At 39.5% G+C, this 25,075-nt stretch overlaps 1 protein-coding gene across 2 annotated transcripts in view; it reads left to right on the top strand.

Moving 5' to 3' along the window:
• The window catches only part of LOC308110071 (alpha-1,6-mannosylglycoprotein 6-beta-N-acetylglucosaminyltransferase B-like), a 119,095-nt gene that overhangs the window by 24,283 nt on the left and 69,737 nt on the right, over window positions 1-25,075 (top strand). For both annotated transcript variants that reach the window (XM_080464128.1, XM_080464127.1), the window contains one exon: window positions 18,222-18,372. In XM_080464128.1, coding sequence (XP_080320254.1) covers window positions 18,222-18,372 — 151 coding nt within the window. The remainder of the gene's footprint in view (window positions 1-18,221; window positions 18,373-25,075) is intronic.

Below are 25,075 nucleotides of genomic sequence, written 5' to 3'. Positions count from 1 at the left end.
AAGACATTATCCTCTCAATTTGTATGTTGGTGTTCTGTGATATGTTTGTGTCTTTTGGGAGCAGAGGGATGGATGAGTTTTTATGTGCGACAATTTTAAAAATCAAAGACGACCAACTTCAATTGAGTTGGACTATTTTTTCTATACAGCGGGCCCGGAGTGGGGTCGTGGTTAGAACTCCTAATGAGAAAACCCTTGGTTCATGTCCATGTTTAGCAGCGTTTTTGTGAATTTTTTTTTTCTCTCTCTATGCATGTATGTATGTATGCATAATCCTCCATAGAACTGCACAAATCAGATCCGGCACTATAAAAGATCGATGGATATAAAGAGCTCTACAGTGTGTACCCTGCTTTTCACTTAATGTGAGCTGGTTCAGGCTCCAGTGCTCCCCGTGACCCTACCTGTTACAGATGAATAGATCTATATGTACTTGTTAATTGGTGAGTGTCACAGCAGCTTGCTAGGCTCATTTGAGAAGCCATGATGGCCTGGAAATTAGTGCAGTGAGCTTGTAACTGTAAGGCTTAAATTTGGTGTGGAATATAAAGGCTTCGTCCTCATCTTCATATCTCCGGGCCCTTGAGCAACGCTCCTTAATCAATGAATGCTCCCTGAGCTGCTGGCTGCTGTTTTGAAGCTGGGTAAATGCAGAGGATAATTTTCACTTTACTACTGTTTACATGTGATTAAAAAAAAAAAAACAAAAAAAAAGGAATTTCTTTCATTTCCTCTTCTTTTTTTCTTACACGCCAACGAAAGCAAGCAAAACAAAAACTGTACCATCTTTTTTGTGTACTCCCTTTACTTTAATGAATTATTAAAAACAAGCAGAGTAAAAATCAAGTCGGACATATATTATTCTTAGTTTATGTGTTTATCTTTTGCAGTAAGAAAAAAAAAACATACAAGCAAAATCTTTTTAAATATTCCACATTCAAGAAACTGGTAAAATGATTATATATTTATTGTCCTTCACATTTGCGCACGTAAGAATAACACAAAACTCAGTTGGCCCTGTCTCATCGGCGTCATCAATATTTCAACAGAACATCATCATCAGCACTGGGGAATAAATAAATAATTGATTGGCCATCCCGTGGGGTTTAATATGTGTGTTGTTTTCATGCATGGTGATAGAATCTGCATGCTGTGTTCTCTGCGTGCTTGTGACTAATGTTGTGCACATTTTCAGCTCTCATACTCACTTTTCCCTCAAAGTGGCGAGCATTGTTTGTCAGTGCAGGACACAGATTACGTTTTGAGTTTCCTCCCTGTGATAACCAACATTGTCTCGCCGCATCACATCATCAGCAGTATAAAACACAGCGGTGTCTCAGGTAGTTCGACGATAATGCAATTAGAGGGCTACCGCAGAGCCTCAGCTGCAAACAGAAGCTTACTGAGGCTGACATGACTGTCAGATTAAACAGGGAGGGAGACAGATCACAGTCTGAGCTTTAGTAAATGTGTGTTTGTGTGTGTGTGGGGGTGTGTGTGAGAGAGTCAAAGACAGAGCAGGCAGACACAGCAGCCTGCCGCAGATTACACAATACAGTGCCAAATGGGAACAGAGGTCACTCTTGTCTGAGTCGTCTTGAACACACACCTTTTAGGACCTCTGTCATTTGGCCTCATTTCTGCTTCTTGATATCCTCCGCTTCTTTTTCTTTTAATGTTCACTGGGATTGTTGTTTTGTTTTATTTACGTCCATATCCGTAACCGCAGAGGATTCACTGCGCCTCCTAACGATTTTAGAAATTAAAGAGCCATTATATAGATGGAAAATCTGTCCAATACACAACGCATTTGAATGGTCTGTCTGAAACATATGAAACAGTAGTGCTCACTGGAACCTTCATTACCTAAATAGGAATCAACAAAAACAGTACTTATAGCCTCCATTGGTCAAAGCCTATATTTGTCATGATAGTGTGTAAAATATACAGGAATGAATGTTACTTCAGTGATGCATAAAATCAGCTTTTAAGATGTACTAGCTGCTGTGAGCTGTGTTTCCTAAAAAATTTAAACAATGTGCTCCGTTTTCTGTTTTACTTGCCTTTGAGAAAAAACATTTGCTGCTTTAAAATTCCATCAGTGACTAAAACATTAGAAGCTGGTGCTTGCAAAATCAGTCATGGCTTTTCCAGCAGTCTTTAGTTTTGGCAGTGCAACAAAAGCTGAGTGCTCGCTAGTAAAATGTGAGCTCTTTAAAAGTGTTCAGGAAGTTTTTTGTTTGTTTGTTTGTTTGTTTCCAGTCCACATCTAAAAAAGGAGTGCAAAATGTGCACATGCAGAGTGTTTTTAACCATTAGAAGGAAAAAACGTATTTTATGCATTAATTTTTAACAGGCATTTTGTTTTTCTTTTCCTTTACAGCTGTGGCCTGGTAGTCCTCTGTTAATACCATTGGCTGGAAGCCTTCAGCCTCTTTGCAATGTTGACCTGCCCCAGCTGTTCATTTTGACCGTAAACATTCAGATGCCCCCAGTTTGCAACCCATCCACCCAGTATCACAAGGCCAGATGTCCATTCTTGCTCCAAGGGTGGCATGTCTCCCCCCCCCCCTCACACACAATTTCACCAGTCCTTTGCTTCATTACCTGTGAGTCAGAGTAAATAACAGGATGAGCAAAGGTGCCAGGGTACTGAAGTGTGCCACTAAGCAAAAAAAAAAAAAAAAAAGAGAGAGAGGGAGAGAAGCTTTCTGCCAAAGCTCTTAGCACAGAGGAAAGCCTTGACAGATGCTAATTTATCTGCCGAAGGCTGATTTAGAGACAAACATTATAGAGCCACGGAGAGAAAGAGTTGTACACTATTGGATAAGGATTTAAGGGAAGTGACAGATGGCAGAAGAAAAACGTCTGGAATGAGAGGGAGTCAAAAAAAGCACAAATATTTGAAGGAGAAAGAGAAAAATTAAGGCAAAGAAGAGGTCACACAGCACAGTGACATTAGAGAGTGAATGTATTATAAGTATCAGTCTGTCCTCTGTTGTGCAGAATGAATATACGGTGAAGAGGTTGAATGTGAAACTAAAGGTCTTTTAAAAATAAAATAAAAACTGACACAAGTTGAACAAAATATGTACTCATGCAGTACATAGTAAGTCCAAAATGGGGGAATGATTCACTGTAATTTATTAACATGAAGACAGAGTTCATCCGCTGGCTGACGGATTCTAATTAATACCAATTTTACAGATAATGTTCTGCCTTGGCTGCTTGACAATAGTAAATGTGACATTGTTCTCTCGATTGTTTCATACTTTTTTCCTCAAATACCAAAGGCTGACCATTGAAATCCACTCGTCCTAAAACGGTCTCAGTGCTCTTTCTCTTTCTCCTCCATCTTTTCCTCATCCTTCCCTCGGGGCTGCAGCGCAACAATGTTTCATTGTGATGTTGATTGATGTGATGCCTTCAGGTGATGTAGTGAAAGATAATGGAGAGACGAAGAAGACACAGCTTGTACAATAATTGCCTAAGGCTTGGACATCATCCCTTCACACAGCTGTATACGATGTGTCCTGAACATGAACAGCTTTACTTTTTTTTCCCCCTCGCGTTTTATCCTTTATTAAACCCACTAAACCTGTTTAATGAGTGAAGACCATTTATGTCTTTCCAGATATTTTCCTCTTAGCTTCATGAGGTAACAGGATGCTAGTTTGAAGACATGACTCCTAATGTTTTATGTGTACACAGTTGTAGCAAAACTAATTTGATGTAGATTCTCACTGAGGTAATTAGACACGCCTACCATGGCCAAGTTATCAGTGAACGAATGGATTATGCAGTTTTTAAGATGGTGTGTAACTCATTGGGCGCTTTGTAGTCACAAAATGTTTGAGCTTTCTTTTCTTCCACTCAGCCAATAATTGTTCTTCAGTTTGACACAGGCTAGTGCACCTATACAATTAGATTAGCCTTGTGAATAGTTTAATTTCACCACATTGAAAAGAATATCTGTCTCATCAGTGAACGATATAATCTAAATAGCAGGATTTGTCATGCAATTCATTAATTCCTATTCATCGTTTGAAGGCGGAAATGTTATTGTCATGATGGACTGCTTCCAAGTTACAATAAACCATTGCATGAAATTAGCTGACAACACAATCAAGTTAAACAAGTATCTGACAAAGTTAGTATAAATTCCCTGGACATGTTACTGTTCACCCCTTAGGGCTGTGTAGGTAAACGCTTTCCTTAAAATTTGGCTGGTTTGATAGTTTCCAAGGTATGACCAGAAGAGGCATTGATACTAAAACCCTGTTTACATGAAAACTCATTTCAGAAAAGTGTCACATTTATATGACAACGTTTTTAAAACGATGTCCGTTTAAACAAAAACAGCAGAAACACTGAAAACAATGTCGTTTTTCCCATGTGGGGTGACGAGTGTGTGTGTGTGTGGTCTTTGTTTTTGTAATGAAAACACACACACATGCACATAGAGAACAATACACCACAACACTTAACACTAGTGACTACACAGACATTCGTATGGACTGACCACCAGGGTGGATTGCTATTACGGGACTGTCAGCTATACCACCAAGTCCCAGGAGAATATTGACTGGGAGTCATGCCACTCTGGAGACAAACGTTGTTGTTATTGTCCATCTGTTCGAGCATGTGCATAAGAATGTTTTGCTACGACTGTGGTGCGCAGACACATTACCAGCGTTTCAGAAAAGTTGCATTTTCATGGAGACGGAGCCCGAGCATTTTCCAAAAGTTCCACGTTGGAAGCCATTTTCAAAACGGTTTCATGTAAACGGACACCCAACATACTAAACAAGTTTTTTTGTTTTCATTGACATTAGCTAACATTAATGTAAATCCATTAGATGCACTTCAGAAGGTGTTTGTCATCATTCAATAATAACAAAAAAAAACCTGTTGAATTGTGTTCATTTTGTCGTTCTAAATACATGTGTATAGACGCTTTATTAACGACAGGTAAATGCAGGAAAAGTTTTTTGACAGATCCGTCAGAGTGGTCACATGATAAAGACATCACATGTCAGATGACTCTCTGAGGAAGGCCGCAGATGCAGCCAAAACATTTCAGCCATGTAAAAAACATTTACCTGTCGTTAAAAAAAGAGTCCATACAAAATGTTTAAAAAACAACTTTAAAATGGTTCACTTCTAGAAAATATTACACAATGTTACAGTCTGTGTGAATACTGACATAAGCGTGATTTTGCTTTACCAAGACTTTAACTCTGAATGAACTCTGCAATATTCAGTATTTTTGAACTGAACAAGACCTGCTTAATTTGTTCCCTCTCTATTTCTCTGGAGGCATGTTGGGAATGGATCTTTTAATTTCCATTGTGAAAAGGAGGAATGATCACAGCAATCAAAACCTCCTTCACTGTACCCAGAGGCCTCTCACTCTCAGATTTTCATGTTGGTTTTATAAGCTCATACTGAATTTTAATTAATGTAGCATAATTCCAACAGTGTGCTGTGTCCTTAACCTTTTTTGACCAACTGGGGAATTTTACATACTTCATCAAATAGAAATTCAAAAACAGGAATGAATCTAATTTTGTCAGTCCGCCCTCTGCGGTTGGTATTTGCAATTAATCTAATCTACATTCCTCAGCACTGTGTAACCAAATATACATGTAGAAAAAGCTTGTGTTTAACATATTTTCCATGTAAATGTTATGTCTCCTCACTCACTCACACTCTGAGCCTCTCCATCTGAGTGCACAACAGAATGGTCTGTCCCTCTAACATACAGTAAATTGACATGGTGGTGGTGAAAGCAGTCCCTGCAGCTGTATGCATGTGTGCTCTGAACAGCTCAGCGGTGCTATAGCAGGGAAAATCAACAGAGAAATGCCGTCTGAGAGAAAGTGGCTTCACTCAGGATTAGAAATAGTTTGTAGGGCCACAGCTTGTGCCTGTCCAACTAGTGAATGAAGATTAGTGTGGCTGTGGATTTTCAAAGAGTCCAAACTAATTGTTTCAAATGAGCACATATTTTCTTGTTTACTTTGCTCATCACTGCGGTAGATGAAGCAGAGCCTTTTCCAATCCCAAGATTGGTGGTTGAGTCCCTCTAACTCGCCCTGTCAACATTTCAAAGTGCACTTGAGCAAGTCACTGAAACCAAAGCTGCTCCCCATAGAGGTTGAACGCCATGCATGGCAGCCTCTGCCATTGGTGTGTGGTTGTGTGCGGGGATAGGTGAATGTGACGAATACCATAAATACCTTTGTAACTGTTGGAGTGGTAAAAATAAATAAAAGTGTCAATTTTCAGTTTATTTTAGGCTTTATGCTTCACTTAAGGATGCCACAGATACTAACCTGATTATCACTAAGATCCCATGAATAGGGTGTCTGACACAATGTCATTGCCAATTTGTTGGGACAAAATCTTAATGCTATGGGGGTAAAACAGATAAAGTAACTAAAACTAACAAAATCAATATTTTGAAAAACTGCTGCATTACTCTTGATTTAACAAACAAGCTGCTTTGTTTGAAAAGCAAAAAGACCAGGTTGTCATTCACTACATATTCGATGAAACTACTCAGCTAAGATACGAAAAACAGAAAGTGTAGAGGTACAAAAAAAAAAGAAAAACACAGTAGAACCCAGAAGACCAACCTATTCTGTCAAACATGGTGGTCATTCACTTATGGTTTCTACAGGCCCGTGGACCTCGCATGTGAGATTTATTGATGACTTCACTGTTCACAGGCATAAGATGAATGCAGGCGTATGAAGGAGGTTCCGGCGTGCTCTGAGTGAAATGCATCAAAAATCAGTGATCAGCATTTCATCATTTTGCAGGAAAGACATTCCCACACACATACAGCTAAAACAAACAAATGGCCTCCCAGAGTAAATGGTAGAATATCTTTGACGAGCTGGGCAACATCTTAATGGATGTAGACCACTGAAAGCAGAGAAAACAGCTCAGTGTTTGTAGTAAAAATCTGATACTGCTAATCTCTAGGTTGATCTTTACCCCCAACGGACCTTTCAGAAAACTTTTGCTCATTTCTCCTCATGTTGAGAAAAACCTACCTATTATTGCACCATGTGTTAAATCTGCTGGAGCACAGCGCCCGAACACAGAAATTTCTTTTTATGAAAAGAATATTTTACGTCTAGACTGTGTGTGTGTGTGTGTGTGTGTGTGTGTGTGTGTGTGTGTGTGTGTGTGTGTGTGTGTGTGTGTGTGTGTGTGTGTGTGTGTGTGTGTGTGTGTGTGTGTGTGTGTGTGTGTCCTAGAGAAGAAGGTCATCCCTCGACAATGTCACCCTCCATTCCAGCAGATAAATACTGCATTTCTCATGTGTAATTTCAAGCACAATAATGATATCTGATGAAGAAATTCATTGTTTTGTATTCCATTTGAAATTGTGGTCTGAAAAATGGATCCCTATCGCACCATTTCATCGCAGTTTCATCAAGAAACAAATGCACACACACACACACACACACACACACACACACACACACACACACACACACACACACACACACACACACACACACACACACACACACACACACACAGAGCTTGTCAAAAGATTAGCCTTTCAGGCTGCATATACACATATGCGATTTCGTCTCTATTCAAATATTGTTTTTCATTTGCCCGTGTGTGTGTGTGTGTGTGTGTGTGTGTGTGTGTGTGTGTGTGTGTGTGTGTGTGTGTGTGTGTGTGTGTGTGTGTGTGTGTGTGTGCGTGTGTGAGAGAGAGAAAGCTCCCTCATGCTGTTTTTCATCTTATGTCATCATCATGAGACAAACTCTGATAAATCAAGATGACAGACAAGGAAAAAAAAGATAACAATTAAACAAGAGTTAATGCTGAAAGATATGAGAAGAAATACAAAAAGATGCTGCCAGAGAAAGGGTGGAAAATACAGAGAGACAAAAAAGATTTTGTCCACTTTGAGTGTGACATCTTCAAAACAAAAAGTGAAAATCAAATGGAGCTTACAAAGTCTGAGGAGATTAAAAATGGAGAAAAGAGAAGAAGGGTAACAAAAGAACTGAGCCTGAACTGTTGAGACACAAAGAGATGGATTGCAGCTATACAGCGAGTCTTTCTTCATCCTCTCCTTGATCACTTTAAAACAGAGAAGTACTCAAAAGTGAAGTGGCAGAATCTGTCAGTATTAATAGGCATTGTGGCTGTCTTTCCTTCTTTCTGTCTTTTAATATCCTCTCATCTGTTCAATCTTCCTTCATGGAATCCAATTTGCTTTGACATGGCAAGATAAATGGAGGGAAAATGTCAAAACTAAATGAACAATAAATATTTCAGAAGCCCAACCAAGAGGGGGAATTAAAGGGGAGGATAGTATTTTCAGTAATTTATTCCACCATTGCCAATTGGTTTTATTCTATTAAACTCAATTCTCTTCAGTTCTGTAGGGTACAAAATAGTTTATTGATCATTCCATCATTTCTGGTCTTACATCTTATTAAATTGTCTTTCAGATCATTGGTATTCATTGTGTTTACTTTATTGCCAGTGCAATATTTCACTTCCTTCATGCTTCATTTGCTGCATTTTCATTTGGCTGAGCTCTGCTTCCACCCTATACCTCATTCCCATTGTGCTGCTAAAGGGGAAAAAAGAGCATATCCCACTCTTTTCTGTCCACACTCAGTTCTAGTGTTCTTCAGCTAATGAACAGTAGATCTTCTACACCATAATAATTAAACTGCATGTAATTTGTAGTAATTGAATGCGGGTGTGGAAATGTGGAGCGGAGATGTACTGGAAATTGGAGTGGTAGCGGCGCATTAAGCATGAGTCTCCCTGTCTGTCTCTACATCTGTCTGTCTGCCCGCTGACTCAAGATAGAGGTTTTTTTTTGGGGGGGGGGGCTGGGGGGTGACTGTTGTTGTTTTCCTTCCTTCCTTCTGCTGCAGTGGAGATGGAGGGTGAAGTGGAGGGGTGGGTGAAGAAATAAATGAAGGGAATTCAGGAAAAGGTGGAAAAGATAAAAAGAAATGGATCGAAAAGTAAAAAAGGATACAAAGCAAGTAGTACTATGAGTGCCAAAAGTGAATATTGTATGAAGTACGTATGTATATGCATAACTGAGCATTGTTAGGTTTCACTGATATCGTACGAAAACGTTGAGCACCAGAGCAGCACAATATAATGCATATCCAGGATGGATTCATGAACATAGGTGGCCAATCAGATCGAGCCTTGCTTTCCTGGACAACAAAGTCAACAACTGTTTCTCAAATTCTGCTGGTGGGAACCGAAGGTGGACATGTCATTGAAAAAAATAGGAAAAAGGATAATAATATGCTTGTGTTTGTTTAGATTTCAAGCCATATTGCGCTCGCTATACTCCACATTATCACAGCGTTAATCAATATCCTGCAGCCCCAGTGAGCACGTTCCCCACACAGGGAGAAGACCCTGCTTTGAATCCACTCTCTTGTTGTTTCTTTGCGCAGTGTTATTCGTCAATACATCAGCTTTGTCTCACAATCTACAGACCTGCTTCGATTAAATAATAACCGTATATTGGCCGTAGATGCGAATGTGGTCACTTTGTGATGAACTCCAGACCTGTTCAGGGTGCACCCACTTAGATATGTTTGATAAAGTGAGTAAAGAAGATGAATTCATGAATAGTATTTCATCACTTTGTTTTGTCTTTGCACGTTAAGTCTGTGTGCCACCCCAAGGTGTTGAGACGGACTTTGGTAGTGATGTCATCTTCAGGTGAAGCTGGGAGCTGACAGTGAAAAATAGGGAGCAACAGGCAGGACACAGTCGCAGCACCCATGGCGATGCTATGATGTGGTTGCTTTCTGAGTTGCAGCTGAACACACTGTTGTCAAATTATGCTCAGTGGGATGGTGGAATATCTCAAACAAAGCACTTATATGAGGTTGCAAGCTATTTGGCACCGATGAAAGGTCTTTATATTATATTGTACACCATCTTTAATTCAGGCCTTCATGCTGTTTTTGTTGTGTTTAAAGGTGGGAAACAATATCTAGCTCTTGTTTCAAGGTGGATTTTCTTGTCCAAGTCTGTCTTGCGTGACACAGTCTATGTGGGCTTGTGTCCCCTTTGTGTATGTGTGGGTCTGTGACAAAATGACATCAGTTCCCAGTTAATTTAGCTGTGTCAACTCCTATCCAGCAGAATCCACTGTCAGCGTTCATCAAACCACAAATGGTTTTCGTCTCATGAATATGCAAACACCCCTCTAGCCAATCAAAACACCATCCTGTTGTGGCACTCATAACTCTGTGTGTGTGTGTGTGTGTGTGCGTATGTGTGTGTGTGTGCGTGTGTGTGTGTGCGTGCGTGCGTGCGTGCGTGCGTGCGTGCGTATGTGCGTGCGTGTGAGATCCCCTCACTGCAAATAACAGTTGACTGATTTCACATGTAAGTGCAAACACACATATGTGTTGTGTATAAAAATGCACACACACACACACACACACACACACACACACACACACACACACACACACACACACACACACACACACACACACACACACACACACACACACACACACACACACACACACACACACACACACACACAGGTAATAGAGTCCCTCGAAGCACAATCATACTATTTTAATGGAGGCAGCCCGTCTCTTTTCAAACCATTTTTTCCTTTGCTCTTTCTCCTGTTCGCTTGTTTTTGCTGAGCATTTAACTCTAAATGAGGACTCTGTCGTTTGTTGCCCTGCACTGGTTCCAGGGCATGCTTTACTACCTTATTTTTCTGTCGGTGTAGTGATCAGTGCAAGCAGTGCCATGACTGTTGTAATTATAGCTTTTATTGGAATTGGCGATATACACATCTATGGTATATCTATGTAGGAAAAGAGTGACAGGACAGGCGCTGCTTTAAAGTAACTCCATGTCTACATGGGTCACATTGCTGTGTTTGAACCAGTATTCTGTCTTTTATCTTTTATTGTTGATAATCCTGCTTGTCATTATCTTGTTTCCCACTTCCTTCTTTGTATAATTGCACTTTAAGTTCTATTGTTGTAATACATTACTATAAAAATGCGGTTCTGATCCCATATGTTGTTTTTTTTACCATTTATGGCATGAGATAAAATAAAAATGAAAACGAAATGGCTCCATCGATGTAGTGTGTAAAATATGTGTAAAATACTGCATCAACATTCATTTCTAATATAATTGTACACTATCTGCCTCCGGCTGCAGATTTAGGGAGTCGTATTGTCAGTTTGTACCATTCGGCTCCATTCAGACACTAATAATATTTCCTTGAGAAAGCGTTGCCATTTGTTGACTCGCTGTTGTCATAAATCACTGTGATTGGCACAGCTGTCTGAAAGTGATGAGACCCGCGATGTGAGTGGTTGAAACGGTGAATTTATAAGTCACCATACCATCCAATCTGTTTTCCATTCCAGCCAGCATGTTTTCACTTAGTGCATCTGTATTAACTGAACATGTAACAGTATGACAGGTGTGTTTTGGAGCTTGAACATGCAAGCAGAGTTTGTGTTGTAGCACAATGTCATGATAAGTGTGATGAGTCAACAACATGTTAACTATGCAGATGCACTAAATGCACCTCTCTTACCAGCCTTCGTTAGTTTTTCACTCTTCTGCTGTGATCATCTTCCACTTTGTAGTGTAAACAGGGTCTCACTGGTGATTCTAAGTCACTCGTAGGAGTGAGTGTGTCTGTTTCTCCCTGGTGGCACCATGAGCTACTCCTTGCAACCTACTCAGGAAGTACCCCGCCATCGCCCGTGATCAGCTGGATAAAGCAGTAAAGAAGATGGATGGATCGATGATATAATGCCCTCGTAATTAATTTTAAGCAGGATCACAACTCTTTGGTGTTCCTCAGTCTGTTATTCTTTTTTTTTTTCTTTTTTTTGGCACCATGTATCTAACTGAGCAGATGTCTCTTAACAATGTCACAACTAATGAAACGTATAGTAAATGATGCGCTTATATAACGTGAGACCTTGAAGACCTTTTACTGGGGTCAGCTTCTGTTGCTCAGTACCTTCTTTCTCCTCCATTATTAATCTCAGCAAAGCATAGCTGGCAGCATTTCAGGGACACTATTAAATGAAAGAGGGCAGGGTGATTGATGTCAAACATCACAAATGTTACATTATCACACTGCTTTTCTGTTTTTTTTTTTTAGTAAGTTAACATTACAATATCCAAGTGGAGTATTCCAATCATGAAGAATTGGATTATTCATGGCACTTCCATTGAGACAGTGACATCAGCCTTGATCCATACGGGAAGACATCTAATGTTAGCACGGCTTCAGTACCTCCAAAAATGTGGCATTCAAGAACTGCAGCTGATACCTGCAGCACACCACGATGCCTCACAGACTGATTTGTTGCATCCTCTGGGACATACTTGGTAAATAGTATAAATAAACATCTATACTGTACTTTGAAAGTAGTAGTTGCATACTGTATAGGCCCAATATTTGTATTCTCGCCACTTCAGAGCAGATATGGGAGGAATTTGATTACACAGATGCAACTATTGTACCCTGATATATGAGTAGTTTTACTTGTTAGCAGTTTAACACTCCAAAATTAACGTGACATTGAAGCCAGCGGCAGCAATTTAACCAATCTTCTCCAGATGTATAATATTTAAATCAAAGTGCTGGTTCTGTGCTCTTTGTCATTCCGTCAGTATGCTGCCACAGCTACTTTTGGTGAACAAAATGATTCACTTGCACAAAGTAGTGGACTACTTGTACCAGAGACCAGCTATTCAAAATGTACCATGCTGACGGCAGGATGCTCACTTACTGATTGTAATCATGCAGTTCTCAACATCCCAGAGTCCTCTAGAGATTCCTTCAACCCTTCTCAGCTGCTCTGTGTAGCGCTTGGCTTTCTTGAGTCAGTCAAAGTCACACATCCCATCAGCCCCTCACTCTGGTTTATGAGCAGACATGTCGATAGTATTGTTTCTCAGAATGTCCACAAACAATACCAGAATGGTCTCAAACTGTCTCATGCATTCTCCTCTATGCAGAAACAGTGCTTTTGTGTTCCCTGCGGCATTGGAAACAATATCAGAGTCTTTTGGAACGACAAATGAATGTAGTGCTATGTTGATGGTTGGTGTAATATATAACTGAATTCTCTGCTTGTATAATTTTAGAAGTGAAAAATATCAGGAATAGTTGTTGCAGATGATGATGATGATGATCCAGTTTCTATGGGGATTTAGGTTAATGTGCATTCATATGCACGTTTTATTGTGTGTTTATCCCAAATCCACACTGACGTCTGTATAAATACTTTGATTTGAAACATTCGACGGTGAATATTTCACACAGATGTGTCATCACTCTGTTGTGCTTGCAATGTGTAACCATGCTTATTGTCTGCTGACAGCTTGTTTTTACTCAGTGCACACAGTGTTCTCGGCAACATATAAATTTCCATTGTGGCTGTGAATGATAGATATCTGAAAGATCATGAAGGCAAATCAATTTTTTTTTTAACTGGTTGACTCTTAACATTATTCCTTACCTTTAAATCTAGCAGATGGATGGACGGTGGATATTTGACCTCATTAAAAAAAAGGTGCATGTATCATTACATGTATTCATTGTTGCATCCTTCAGAGCTTCCAAGTGAAGTCTAAGATTTAATTTTCAGGGTTTTTTACATGCAAACTCACATGCACACATGTAGTGCACAGAAAAAGTCTCCATCTGAATCATTGATGGACTATTTAGCGATACTAACAAGGATCGTGTTTATGCTTCACGCATTTCAGTCTTCAGGAGTAATGTGATGTGCCGTGACGCTAAATATTCAGCACAATATGGTGGCTAAAGTTAGTTGTGTGTCTGTATGTACAGTATGTGTGAGCTGATTTCTTTCCACCTGATGCCCACAGGGGAATAGGATCGCAGCACGTAATCATATGCCACAAATAAAGTCAACTGCTTTTAGCATCATTTAATCTTATACACAAGTTTTCAGTTGTTTAATCAAGGTGATTCTTTCATGTAAGTCAAAAATCCAGCAGCAGACGTTTGATAAAAACAAATATCTGATTAGATGCCAGCTGTGAATTCTTGTTTTCTATATTTGATCATTTAATTGGTATTATTTGTGTCTTTTCTTCATAATTGGAACTGGCGGGCAGTGAAACATCACACTGCTTTTATTAAATGTGTGCCTGCATTGATTAGGAGGCACGTTTGACAGGTTGTCCTTCATTTCAGGATGTCAGGAGAACACATCAATCATAACTTTACAATTAAATTGCAATTAAAGTGTTTCCTGACATTCTTTTTCTGATGGAAGTGATGAATGTCGGAGTGAAATGACATGTGTTAAAACTAATATAATCTCTGGCAAGTTTTGCATTTGCCTAAAAAGCTGAAGTGTGTATTAGGGCAATTAAAACGTTCATCTTCGAATACATTTATAATAAATGGATCCATTACTTTTCCAATATCAGTTCTTTGTCTTTGATGTAAGGCTATCCATTGTTTTTTGTCCTTTTGTATTCTCCTTTGACAGTTAGTGAAATTACTGTGATCCACTAGTTTTTTACCTAAATAATAAATTAGCTTGTGACAGACTGGCGACCTTATGAATGGGTGGCTAAATTCACTTAGAGCATTTTTTTTCCCACCATTCCACCAGTGTCATAGCTCTTTACACTCTTGGTTACATTTACACTCACACTCACTCAATGGAGATGGCTGCTCTGCAAATTGCTCAACCTCCATTGAGAGACATTCGGGGTTCAGTGTCTTTCCCGAGGACACATGGGCGGAGCGTCATGGGGGATCAAACTACCAACCTTGTAGTGGAAAACAATCCGCAGTCGCAACTAAGATTTGAGGGTTTCATCAGATGACAGATGGCAGCAGTCATTATTGTGGAAGCTACACTGACGTGTTTCTTTGTAAGAATAATTAGAAAATTACAGTTAGTTTTATCAGACACATTATAAAAATATATTATACCTCCAATTTGTTTTGTTTTTTAGGGTTTTTTTTAGTTAAGAAACCATATAAAGCTGCAACAAGGATTAGGCTTTCTATAAGTGTCTTAATTTATTTCACTTGGTCATTTGCCCTCTATGGGAGTAAAACCTGAGTGACTATGTCTGACACTATGATTTGTCAAGAAACAGACTCACTGTGAACAATTAGCCCCCTGACTTGAAATGTCATTTGATGCATTAGACCGTGGGAACACATGAAAGATCTATTCATTAACTTTTTTTGATCTTTCATACCTTAAGGCTTTGTTGAATCATTCCCATTTGCTCCCTGTGCAGCACTGCTGAACATCCCTACAATTTCTGGCTCATGTCAGAAAAAAAGAGTACTGCAATACAACCTGGGAAGCTGTCGCTGAAATTTACATCGCTTCATTTAGTAGTTCATTACTGGCCAAGACCAAAAGGAATGAGCAATTTAAGGCTAATTCACAATCATTTTAGTGATGCAAATCAAGTGAGATAAGTGTAAATGATTTATTTTTAACCGCTGCCAACACTATAATGTCTATGAGGATTGTTCAATACACATTCTCTCATTCATTTAAATCTTATTTGAATTAGCAGGTGGGATGATGGATAACACTGGACGTTATCCATTATCAGCCAATCACAAAGATGCCAACAGAGCGACCCACCAAGCAAACCCTGGCACAGGAATCTATCATCAGCAAAGGACGTGACACCGTCAGTCTCAGATGAATACGTCTGTCGCGGTGACGATAACTCACTGAACTTAAGATTCCTCCTGCTGCTGCTAGAAACCGAGGCAGACAATGACCTTGTGCCGGGGCTTTTTCCACCGGAGCCCATTGGCTGTAATTGCTTGTCAAGCAGGAGACGTGCGGTTTGACAGAGTGGTCGGAGAGCATAATCCAGGTGTTTGCAACATCAATGTGAGCTCTACTGAACACCCTAATTGAAGACTATAAGAATAGACCATGACTTCTATGCTTTTCAAACTGCATCGTAATTACTGCTGCATTTTTACTTTGTATTACAATTTGTGTGACAGTTTAGTTTGTTTTATGCAGTTGAGCTTTTTATGCTTCAGAGCATCTGAAGGAAGTTTGTTTCATTTTAATATTATCAGTAATGCTTCCTTTTTATGTTGACAACATGACCCAGCACACACAACTTCAAAACCTGCTTATTCTACAGTTCAAGATTAAAGATAAATAAATAAATAAATAAATAAATAAAGAATTCACCTGGCCTTGGTTTTATTTGGATTTCAGAAATGCTCAATAGGAAGTGTTTCATAAAGTCGGAGGCAATGTTTATGTCTACAACTCAATGGTTTTAATGTGATGTCTTCAAAATGACAAATAGAAATTTAGCACACATGTTTTTCATTCAAGACTGCTTGTATTATGTTTTGGGGGCAAGGCAGCTGATTTGCACATACATACAAATTAAGCAAAAATTACAAGCGTCTTCTTATGGCCTTATTGCTGTCAATCAATTTGTATAGTACCAGATGTTAGGACCATTTATTGCAATCATTGTAGAAAAAAACTGAAAATTGTTCCACGATTTGATCACTTGAATGAGTATGCCAATCTCTAACCTTTTTATGTACAATCATTTTATGAATCTTAATTGTAAATTAAGCAAACACTCCATTGATGTTTTTCTTCTTCCTCCACTTCATCCACAATTTTATCTCTTCATTCTTTTCGGGTTTTTTTTTTTATTCTGTCCAGAAATAATGAAATATGATGATGAAGATGACATAGCTCGAGCTTTCACAACTCATAACTCGAGCTTTCATTCACAGTTTTAAGTACTTCTGACCGAATTCAAAGACAGATGGTGACACTGTGTAATTATCCTGATGAGGTCTGGTCAACCTTTTAATGCAGTCAGCCAATATTATACCTCTGTCCTCACTCTCTGTGAGTGCGAGGGCATGTGGGTGCATGCTCATTTATCAATGTGTTATGACTCACTTTTCAACACTGATGGCCAGCATATTCATCTTTTGGAACAGATATCCACATGCACAGGCCCTCCTTTTGATTCCTCTCCCATTATGTGTGCTATAGGTGAAATAAATAAATTGTCCTTCACACATGCACAGGCTGAGAGAGAAGGAAAGAAGTAAAAGAGACAGAGTGCCGCGGCATAATTAGTTACTGGCTTTTCATAACTCATATCTTGGTGGAAGGCTCATGCTCATATCACCATATCAAAGGGTATCAAAGGATATAAAGATAAGTCTGCATTCAGACATCAGACTTCAGAGTGTCTGGGTGTCTGGCCTGAACAAAACCCAGTTAATGACAGGAGATCACAGTATGACACTGGTTAATGTGCACCGCTGTAGGCAGAGGAGAAAAGATCAAGCTCTTGCCATACAGGTTAAAAACTGAGATCATCAAAATGTTGGCTTTTCAAACGTCTACATGGGAAATAACACACAGTCTCAAGTGAAGAGGTGCTGCTCTCATAAGACCGTAAGTGGGATGCAACACGAAATGGATAGAATTGTGGAAAGCAAGGATTCTTAATCTAAAGTTCAACTTCTCTTTGCCGTCATGCATTCAGTCTTCATACCGATATGAATAACATCAAATTGCATGTTTGCGGCCTGTAGTTATAAATAACAATGGGAGGTCTGATTTAATAACTGAAGTACCATCATAAGCTGCCAGGTATACCTGATACATGGTTATTAGGGACAAAGGTACAAGATCATAATATTGTGACACCACTAATTAACTATTTACTAACCGGTGTTGAGATCTATTTCAGTCTTACATTTCCAAGTCTGTGTTTTAGCTTTACCTTTGAGTTAAAATTAGTGCTACACTGAGACTTTCTTGATAAACCAGGTGAAGTGAAGGTATTCGTTACACGATTCAAGGTACTCAAAAACTCATCAGGACAGCCGCAGTGTTTCCTCACAAATGTGTTTAAGGACTTGTGCGATAACTGGCACAAAGCAGGAAAGACTTTCCTTTTGATCTTCACGAGTGCGCTGAGACAGTTGTCTAAAACAAGAACACAGCCAAAATCATCTGCAGTGTGGAGAGCCAGAAGAGCTGCAGGCTTTCTGATTAGCGTGCATGCTGTTCTGCAAGCCTCACTTGTCTCTCCGTGTCCAGCTCTCCGTTCATGTCCTTCATGTTTTTCTCCATCATGTTTTGTCTTCTCTTCCCACTCAGTGCTGGGAGGTGTGGAGTCACGTGGCGTGCTGAGGAAGATCAGTGACATGCTGGAGGTGATTCTGAAGAGGATGGACAGCTTGTCCAAACTCGACAACACCTCCTCCACAGACGCCAAGCGCCTGGATGAGCTCAGCTCTGCCATCAACAGGTACGCTGAGATTTCACTTTATCGATGCTTCACTTGTTGGGTGTGTCTTCGTAAGTCGTATGTTTTTAATTCAAATATTTTTGGGGTTGTAAAATAGGTGTACCAATTCTAGAAGTAAAACCTCTGCTGACATGATGTCCCACTTGCTTCCTCTCTTGAAGAAATGACTGAGGATATGTAATATCATTACCACCTAATGGGGAAAATTCTAGTAACTGGTTTCCTTTAACGAACAAAAAATGTCTTACTGTTGCATGTTTGATATTCAGAGGACTGTTAGATTAAAAGACACATCTCACAGACGCATTTGCATGAAGCTATATATGTAGTTGTATTTATTTTTGTGACTTTCCTAGAGAACATTAAAATAATGACATTGTAGTGCCTTGATCACAGTATCAGCACACAAAAGGTACGCATGTACAGTAAATGCAATTCTTGGTTTTTCCTTTAATACCCATCCCAAATGGTTAGGATAAAATTCTGCAATAAAATAAAGCATCAGATATGTAGATTGGTATTGAACAATATAAACAAAATAGGTTTCATATTTGGTGGACCAAATGAGTAACATTCCTTGCAAAAAATTACATTTCATGAGTAAAAAAATCTCTAAATGTTCAATGACAAAAAAACACCCAGTTTGTTTCTCACATGAACAAAACATTAATTATAGACTTTTCTGTTTTAAACACTTGATTTAATTTGCCAAAGAAAAAAAGTCCTCTGACATGCACGAACAGTTTTGATCATGTCTCACCACATTGAATGAATGAATGCTTTATTTCGGTTAAAAATAAAAAATAAAAACAAAATCATGTTTTTACAAAATAAACAGACAGCAACCGAAAAAGGAATAGGCTGAAGCCTCGAGGCTTATTTGTGCCTATCCTGTACCATCATAGGATTAACTGAATAATTTACAATAAAACATCACTAATACTCCATTACTACTGAAAAATCAAATTCAATCAAATTTCATTGTAACCTTTGATAATTTTAGACTTTAAAGTCTTCTTGAAAACATACATAGAATTACACATCTTTATTTCATCATTAAGTCCATTCCATAATTTTACACCCAAAACTGACACACATCACATTAGATATGTTTCACCTTTTTCACCTCTTAAATGAAAGAAAGGTGCATTGCTGACAATCTAATATATGGAAATCAGCCTTTTAACTCCCGGAAAACCTCAGGTGTGTAAACGGAAAGCAGCTGGTGAAGCTTTGTAATATACCGCAGATAACCCTGAAACACTGTAATGGCACTTTGGGGCGAAGATGTGTTTCTCAGTGCCATTCGTGATGTACGTTACCTTCCATCCACACCAAAGCCACGACTTGAATCTTTTCTCCTTTTTACTTCTTGCTCTATTGTATTTTCCTGTCATGCTCTCCCCTTTTTCCATCTTTTCCTTTTCCAGTCGCTTGTGGAAATTGCTGCCTATTACCTCAAAATCGCTGCTTTACACAGACAAGTCTTGTATGACCTTGCTGCTACAGCTTTTATCAAGCTGCTCCTTGCTTTGCCCCGTTAGTACCAAAACATCCAATTTGTCTTTTCTATCTAACGTTCTCTTCATTCGAACTTTCATTTTCAAACAGCACTGACTAAACTCAGCGGGAGTGATGTGATACACACTGACAGAAATCCCCTCACTTCCTCAAACCTTGTTAAATGATCCCAGATAAGCGCTCAGGTTCTGATCTCTGCAGAGGCACTAGAGCGGAAGGTTGGAACGATTAATACAGTCTGACGTCGGTGTTAACTGCAATCAATGTCTAGTAATGTGCTCTTTAATGCTGAGGAAGCCGCTCTACTCTTCGGCCATTACTGAGAATCGCCCTGCTAAGAGTGTAGCTGTGTTTCATCAACAACTTAAACAAAGGATGATACACTCGTGTACTGTTTAGGATTGTTTGCCGGTAGGAGATATTAGGAATAGAGAATTATAGCAAGAAATTTAATTCAAACATGGGCCAAAATAAATTTGGTGTAACCACCTTTTTCTAAAAATGGTGAGTCTACAGTTTTCCTTTCAGTTTTCACAGATTTGCAGATGGATAATGAAGAAATGTGCGGTAGTGTCCTTGCAACTGAAAATTGATCATTGTTGGATAAAAAATTAATAATTACATCATAAGCTGAGCAAGTTCACCAGCATACTGGACTTGAACGCATCACATTTTTAAAGTAAAGCAAAGCTCATGCATTAACAGTGGAACTCAAGAGAGTAACCAACATGGACACCATTTCCCTCACACAGAGAAGTCAATTCTGGCCTAACATCTAGATGATATCCAGATAAATTCTTATTCAGAGATATATAACTTTAGCCAAAGATTCCACCATGCATCACAAAATGATCTGTAACTGTGATACAATCAGCAGACGTTCTTCATGCTAATAAATGTATGTCTGCAAATAGAGCAAATTGGTCGAAGTTGTGTGACGTTATGATGAACAGAAAATTTCTTAAAGATCAGATTTTAGCACAGAAACATTCAGACACAAGCTGTGGACTTTGTTTGTGCTCGAAAAGTAGTTTTCTTTTCAATGTCAATGCTCAGTGAACAATATGAAATCAAAATCAGTCCACAGTACAAAAAAAAAAAGAAAAAAAAGAAATCCATTTAGTTTTGAGTACGGTGTTTTTTGGTTTGGACTGAATAGATCCTCAGAGCAAAGCTGCTATGATATCCAGGACAAAAGGCTTGATTCAGCACACAGAATGAAGGAATGAATGGATATTGATAAAGAAATCGTTGGTGGACACATAAAAATGCCGCAGTCAGACAAACGGCGTCTCCTTGATGATGTTTCCCTGGTGAAGGAAAAAATGTCTTTAACACATGAATGTACTCTGTTTTAAAATGTAACTTCACGTGCGTGCGTGCGTGCGTGCGTGCGTGCGTGCGTGCGTGCGTTAGTTCATTTAAGGTGGCACTTGTTAAATTGGATATTGGTATGAGACCAGAGCACATCCCTCTGGTTGAGGATATAGCCTGCAGGGATTAAGTGTACACACACACACACACACACACACACACACACACACACACACACACACACACACACACACACACACACACACAGACTGTCACAATGGGGATGACTTATGACTTAAATGCCTCGTTGGTGGACTGATTTTTATTTTGTCACTATTTGCTCACTGCGACCATTCCTTTCCCTGCATCTTTTTTCTCTTTTTTTTCACTGTCGCTCCAATTTCTTTTAGTTTTTTGTTATTTTTATACCACACTTTATCTTTCACTCTTTTTCATGCATTTATAGACAGAGTGTGAGTGTAAGAGGTAGCAACGTATGAATGACATGGGGAAGTGTGATTTTTGCCAGTGGGGAGAGGAGGCAATGGGATGAGAGAGCTTTTTGAAAACATACCCCAAATCCAGGCCAGTCATGCACGCATTTACACTCACACAGACACACACACACAGACACACACACACTGGGCGGCAGTCTCATCGCTGTGTGAGCTTCATTGGTGCTGACACACTCCCATGTAGTGGTGAATGGGACTTGATGTCTGAGGCCCCAGCCTGCGATTCGCCCACGAGGCAGCCACTCGTTAGAGCAGAAAAAGGAGGGAAATAACAAGGGAAGGAAAGAGAGGGACAGAAAAGCCTAAGAAAATGAGAGAGCGGGATGAGGGAGGGCAAAACGATGCAGAGTTGATTCACTCCGTTTTACTGTGCAGTGGATAAGAGAGGAGATTGGTAAGTCTCCCCTAAGGCATGTGCTCTCTGAAGATCACTGCTCCGCCTTGGCTTTACCTATTTCTCCTCCCTTAAGCACCCATTTAAGCTCTGTCACTAACAACACTGATCCCAGGGGTCCTTCTTTCCACAGTCAATGTCATTGCTTTCCTGAAAGCAGGCAGCGCCGAAAACATGTAGATTCTTCTTTTATGTCTTTTATGTGTTTTTTTCATTTCTTCAAACTGGAAATGTGTGTGTATGATGTGATGAAATATTCCGCAGGTAACAATAACAACAACAACAGTTTCAATTTACTGTGATTGCTTCCATTATGAGCATAATGCAGGCCTCCTGTGTTCATGAGTAGCCTGAAGAGAGTGCCTTTGTGCGGGTCAAACAGCCACAAAATGACATGAATAGACAGGAGGATGCTGACAAGTAGAAAATAGCCAGGAAGATGATTTCCATTTATTCATCTTTGCATATTTTCACTTTTAGTTATTGTAAGCTACTGATGTACATAAAGACTCAGGTCCGTTTTGGTGCTTTAATGCAGCTTGTTCATTAGGGGCAATTGTAGGTTTTCTTTAACTTCCACAATCCCAGGACGTGGACGTCTGGTTAATCGGTGACCCTAAATCACCTGCAGGGTTTTTCTTTTCTGATGTGTATCTCTGTTTTCCCTGTGTTGGACTAGGCAACCACTGCTCCTATATATCAGCTAAGATAGGCTTTAGCCACTGCAACCCTAAGTCAGACAAAGCCGATATGTAGGATAGCTGGCTGATCTTGTTTGCTTTTGTTCGTCACATCATATTTTGTTCAAGTCAAATTTCAGTAGAAGATGAATTCATTCCACCTCTCTCCATAAAAGTCAACTGCCTTCCGACTGACCAAGCAAGTTTTATAACACACTGAGTGGGCGGGAAAGTCTGCTTCTGGGCAGTTTGAAAAAAATAAATCCCCCAACTAAAAATATAAGAATTTTAAGCCTGAACATTTCTCTTGATGCTAGCACTCCTACTTGCTTTTGTGTGTAAATGTGTGTGCTTCCATTGCCCTGTGGCAAACATGTGACCTGTCCGGGGTGTCTAGAGTCGATCTCCAGGGCACTGAGATACATGGGGGATCTGCTCCATTGACTTCATGTTGATTAAAGTAGTCTAGAAAATGGATGGCTAGTCCAATTACATTCAATTTAATTTATATAGTGCCATTGACTACATAGCCATCTCAAGACACTTTGACAAACAAAAACCAATCTTTCTGCAGACCCAGGATCAGGAGCTGGTAATTATTTTGCTGCACTGGTTGCTGATTGGGGGAAAGTATGAGAGTAACAGTTGTAACAGACAACTGCAGACTAGAGATACAGAGAGAACGGAGTACAGTAGAGAGGCCTAATGTAAGTGACATGTTATGGAAAGCTAGAAATGCGTGGGGAGTGAGATAAAGAGAGAAACTAAGGTCTACCACCAGTTGAAACCTATTGCAGCTTTGCTTGAAAATGGCCCAGGGTGCGCTGAGTCAACCGCAACTCTAAACATGATGAAATATGAAAGTATTACTTATTTTAAAAGTATAGACTGTGTTAGCATCCTGAGGTGAAACTGAGAGCTTGTTCTCTAGTTCATGAGCTTTTCTCACTTGATTGTATTCTTATTTCCAGTATTGTGAGGGAAAGCTGCATGTTTGCATCAACATGATTATGTATATAAAATGTAAGTGCTGGAAATAACTGCTGGAGAGGGAAATGTTTGAACTTGGTGACTCTTGATGGAAGGAGTCAACATGCACTCAAAAGAAACAAGCTTAAGCCAAACAGAGAAACTCTCATATTGACACCTTGCAATGTGCATCTCCTGCACACTTAGCTCCGGTTGATGGAAATCTACCAAAGCTTTCCTCTTCCGGCAGGAGGATGAATTCATTAAGAGAAGTGGAGACAGAAATAAGAACATGAAAACATATTTTTCATTTGTATCCTTAGAAAGTCTTCCTCTCGTTAACATTGATTCTCTCTGGCTGCCTCTTTTCAAAGTGCTCCACTTCTACTTGGCATCTGTCAGTGGGTTTCCTCTTGTTGTTTCTTCACCCTCCATATTTTCCTCCCATTTTGTCTCCTCTTTGCTCGTCTTCATTTCTGTTTTGTTCCACTGGTTTGTAAAAGAGCCAACTGTCGACGTTCATCAAACGAGAGGAAGCTTTATTGTGAGCAGCCTGCAACAGTAGGCCATCAAATATGTATATCCTTGTACTTCTTTGATCATGATCATTGTTTAATGTTTTAGTCAAGCTGTTTTGTTGGTTTCTGCAAAAATGCAGAGGAAGTCTTTATTTTATCCTCTCTCATTGGTAATGTTAAGGTCCCACTTGGTACGCTTCCTGACAGTTTGCATTCCACTTTTTCCCAAAGCTTTCCAGTGTGTGTTTCTCCTTGTCTCAATATTTGAACCTCACTGTGCGATCCCTCAGTCTTCCATACATGTCAGCCTTGGTCTCTCACTCTGCCTTTCTCTGAATGTCTCCTTTCTCCTTCACCATATGCTCACCTCTGGGGATGAGTTCACATTGTAACAGACATTAAAGCTGAGATTAGAAACTTGAGCTCTATAGAAACCAGGAGGCTTTACAATACCAGGGGTGACTCATGTTAGGGAGGAGACCATTTTGTCCTTGTGACCAAATGCACTTTAACTATGTCTCAGAAAGGTTTCATAGAAGTTCTAATCCTCTGCAGCTGGTAATTTATGTCAAATGTTCCATGTAGTAATGGTAATGTTTGAATCAAAATGCATTGCCTAATATGATGCTGGATCTAATTATCAGACAATACAACATAATAGGTTTCCCTGATGTGCTGCCTGCATTTGCCTCAAATTAGGTTGTATGCTTTTATCGAGATAACAGTTTTAGGGTGCTTGCACTCTCAGTGTGTTTAAATTGGTTTATTTACATGGTGGAGATTTTCTTTCTT

This window comes from Lipophrys pholis, assembly GCF_963383615.2.
Source record: "Lipophrys pholis genome assembly, chromosome: 5".
Classification (NCBI taxonomy): Eukaryota; Metazoa; Chordata; class Actinopteri; order Blenniiformes; family Blenniidae; genus Lipophrys; species Lipophrys pholis.
Note: the sequence above shows the minus strand (reverse complement) of the source record. Positions and strands in the feature narration are given on the sequence as shown.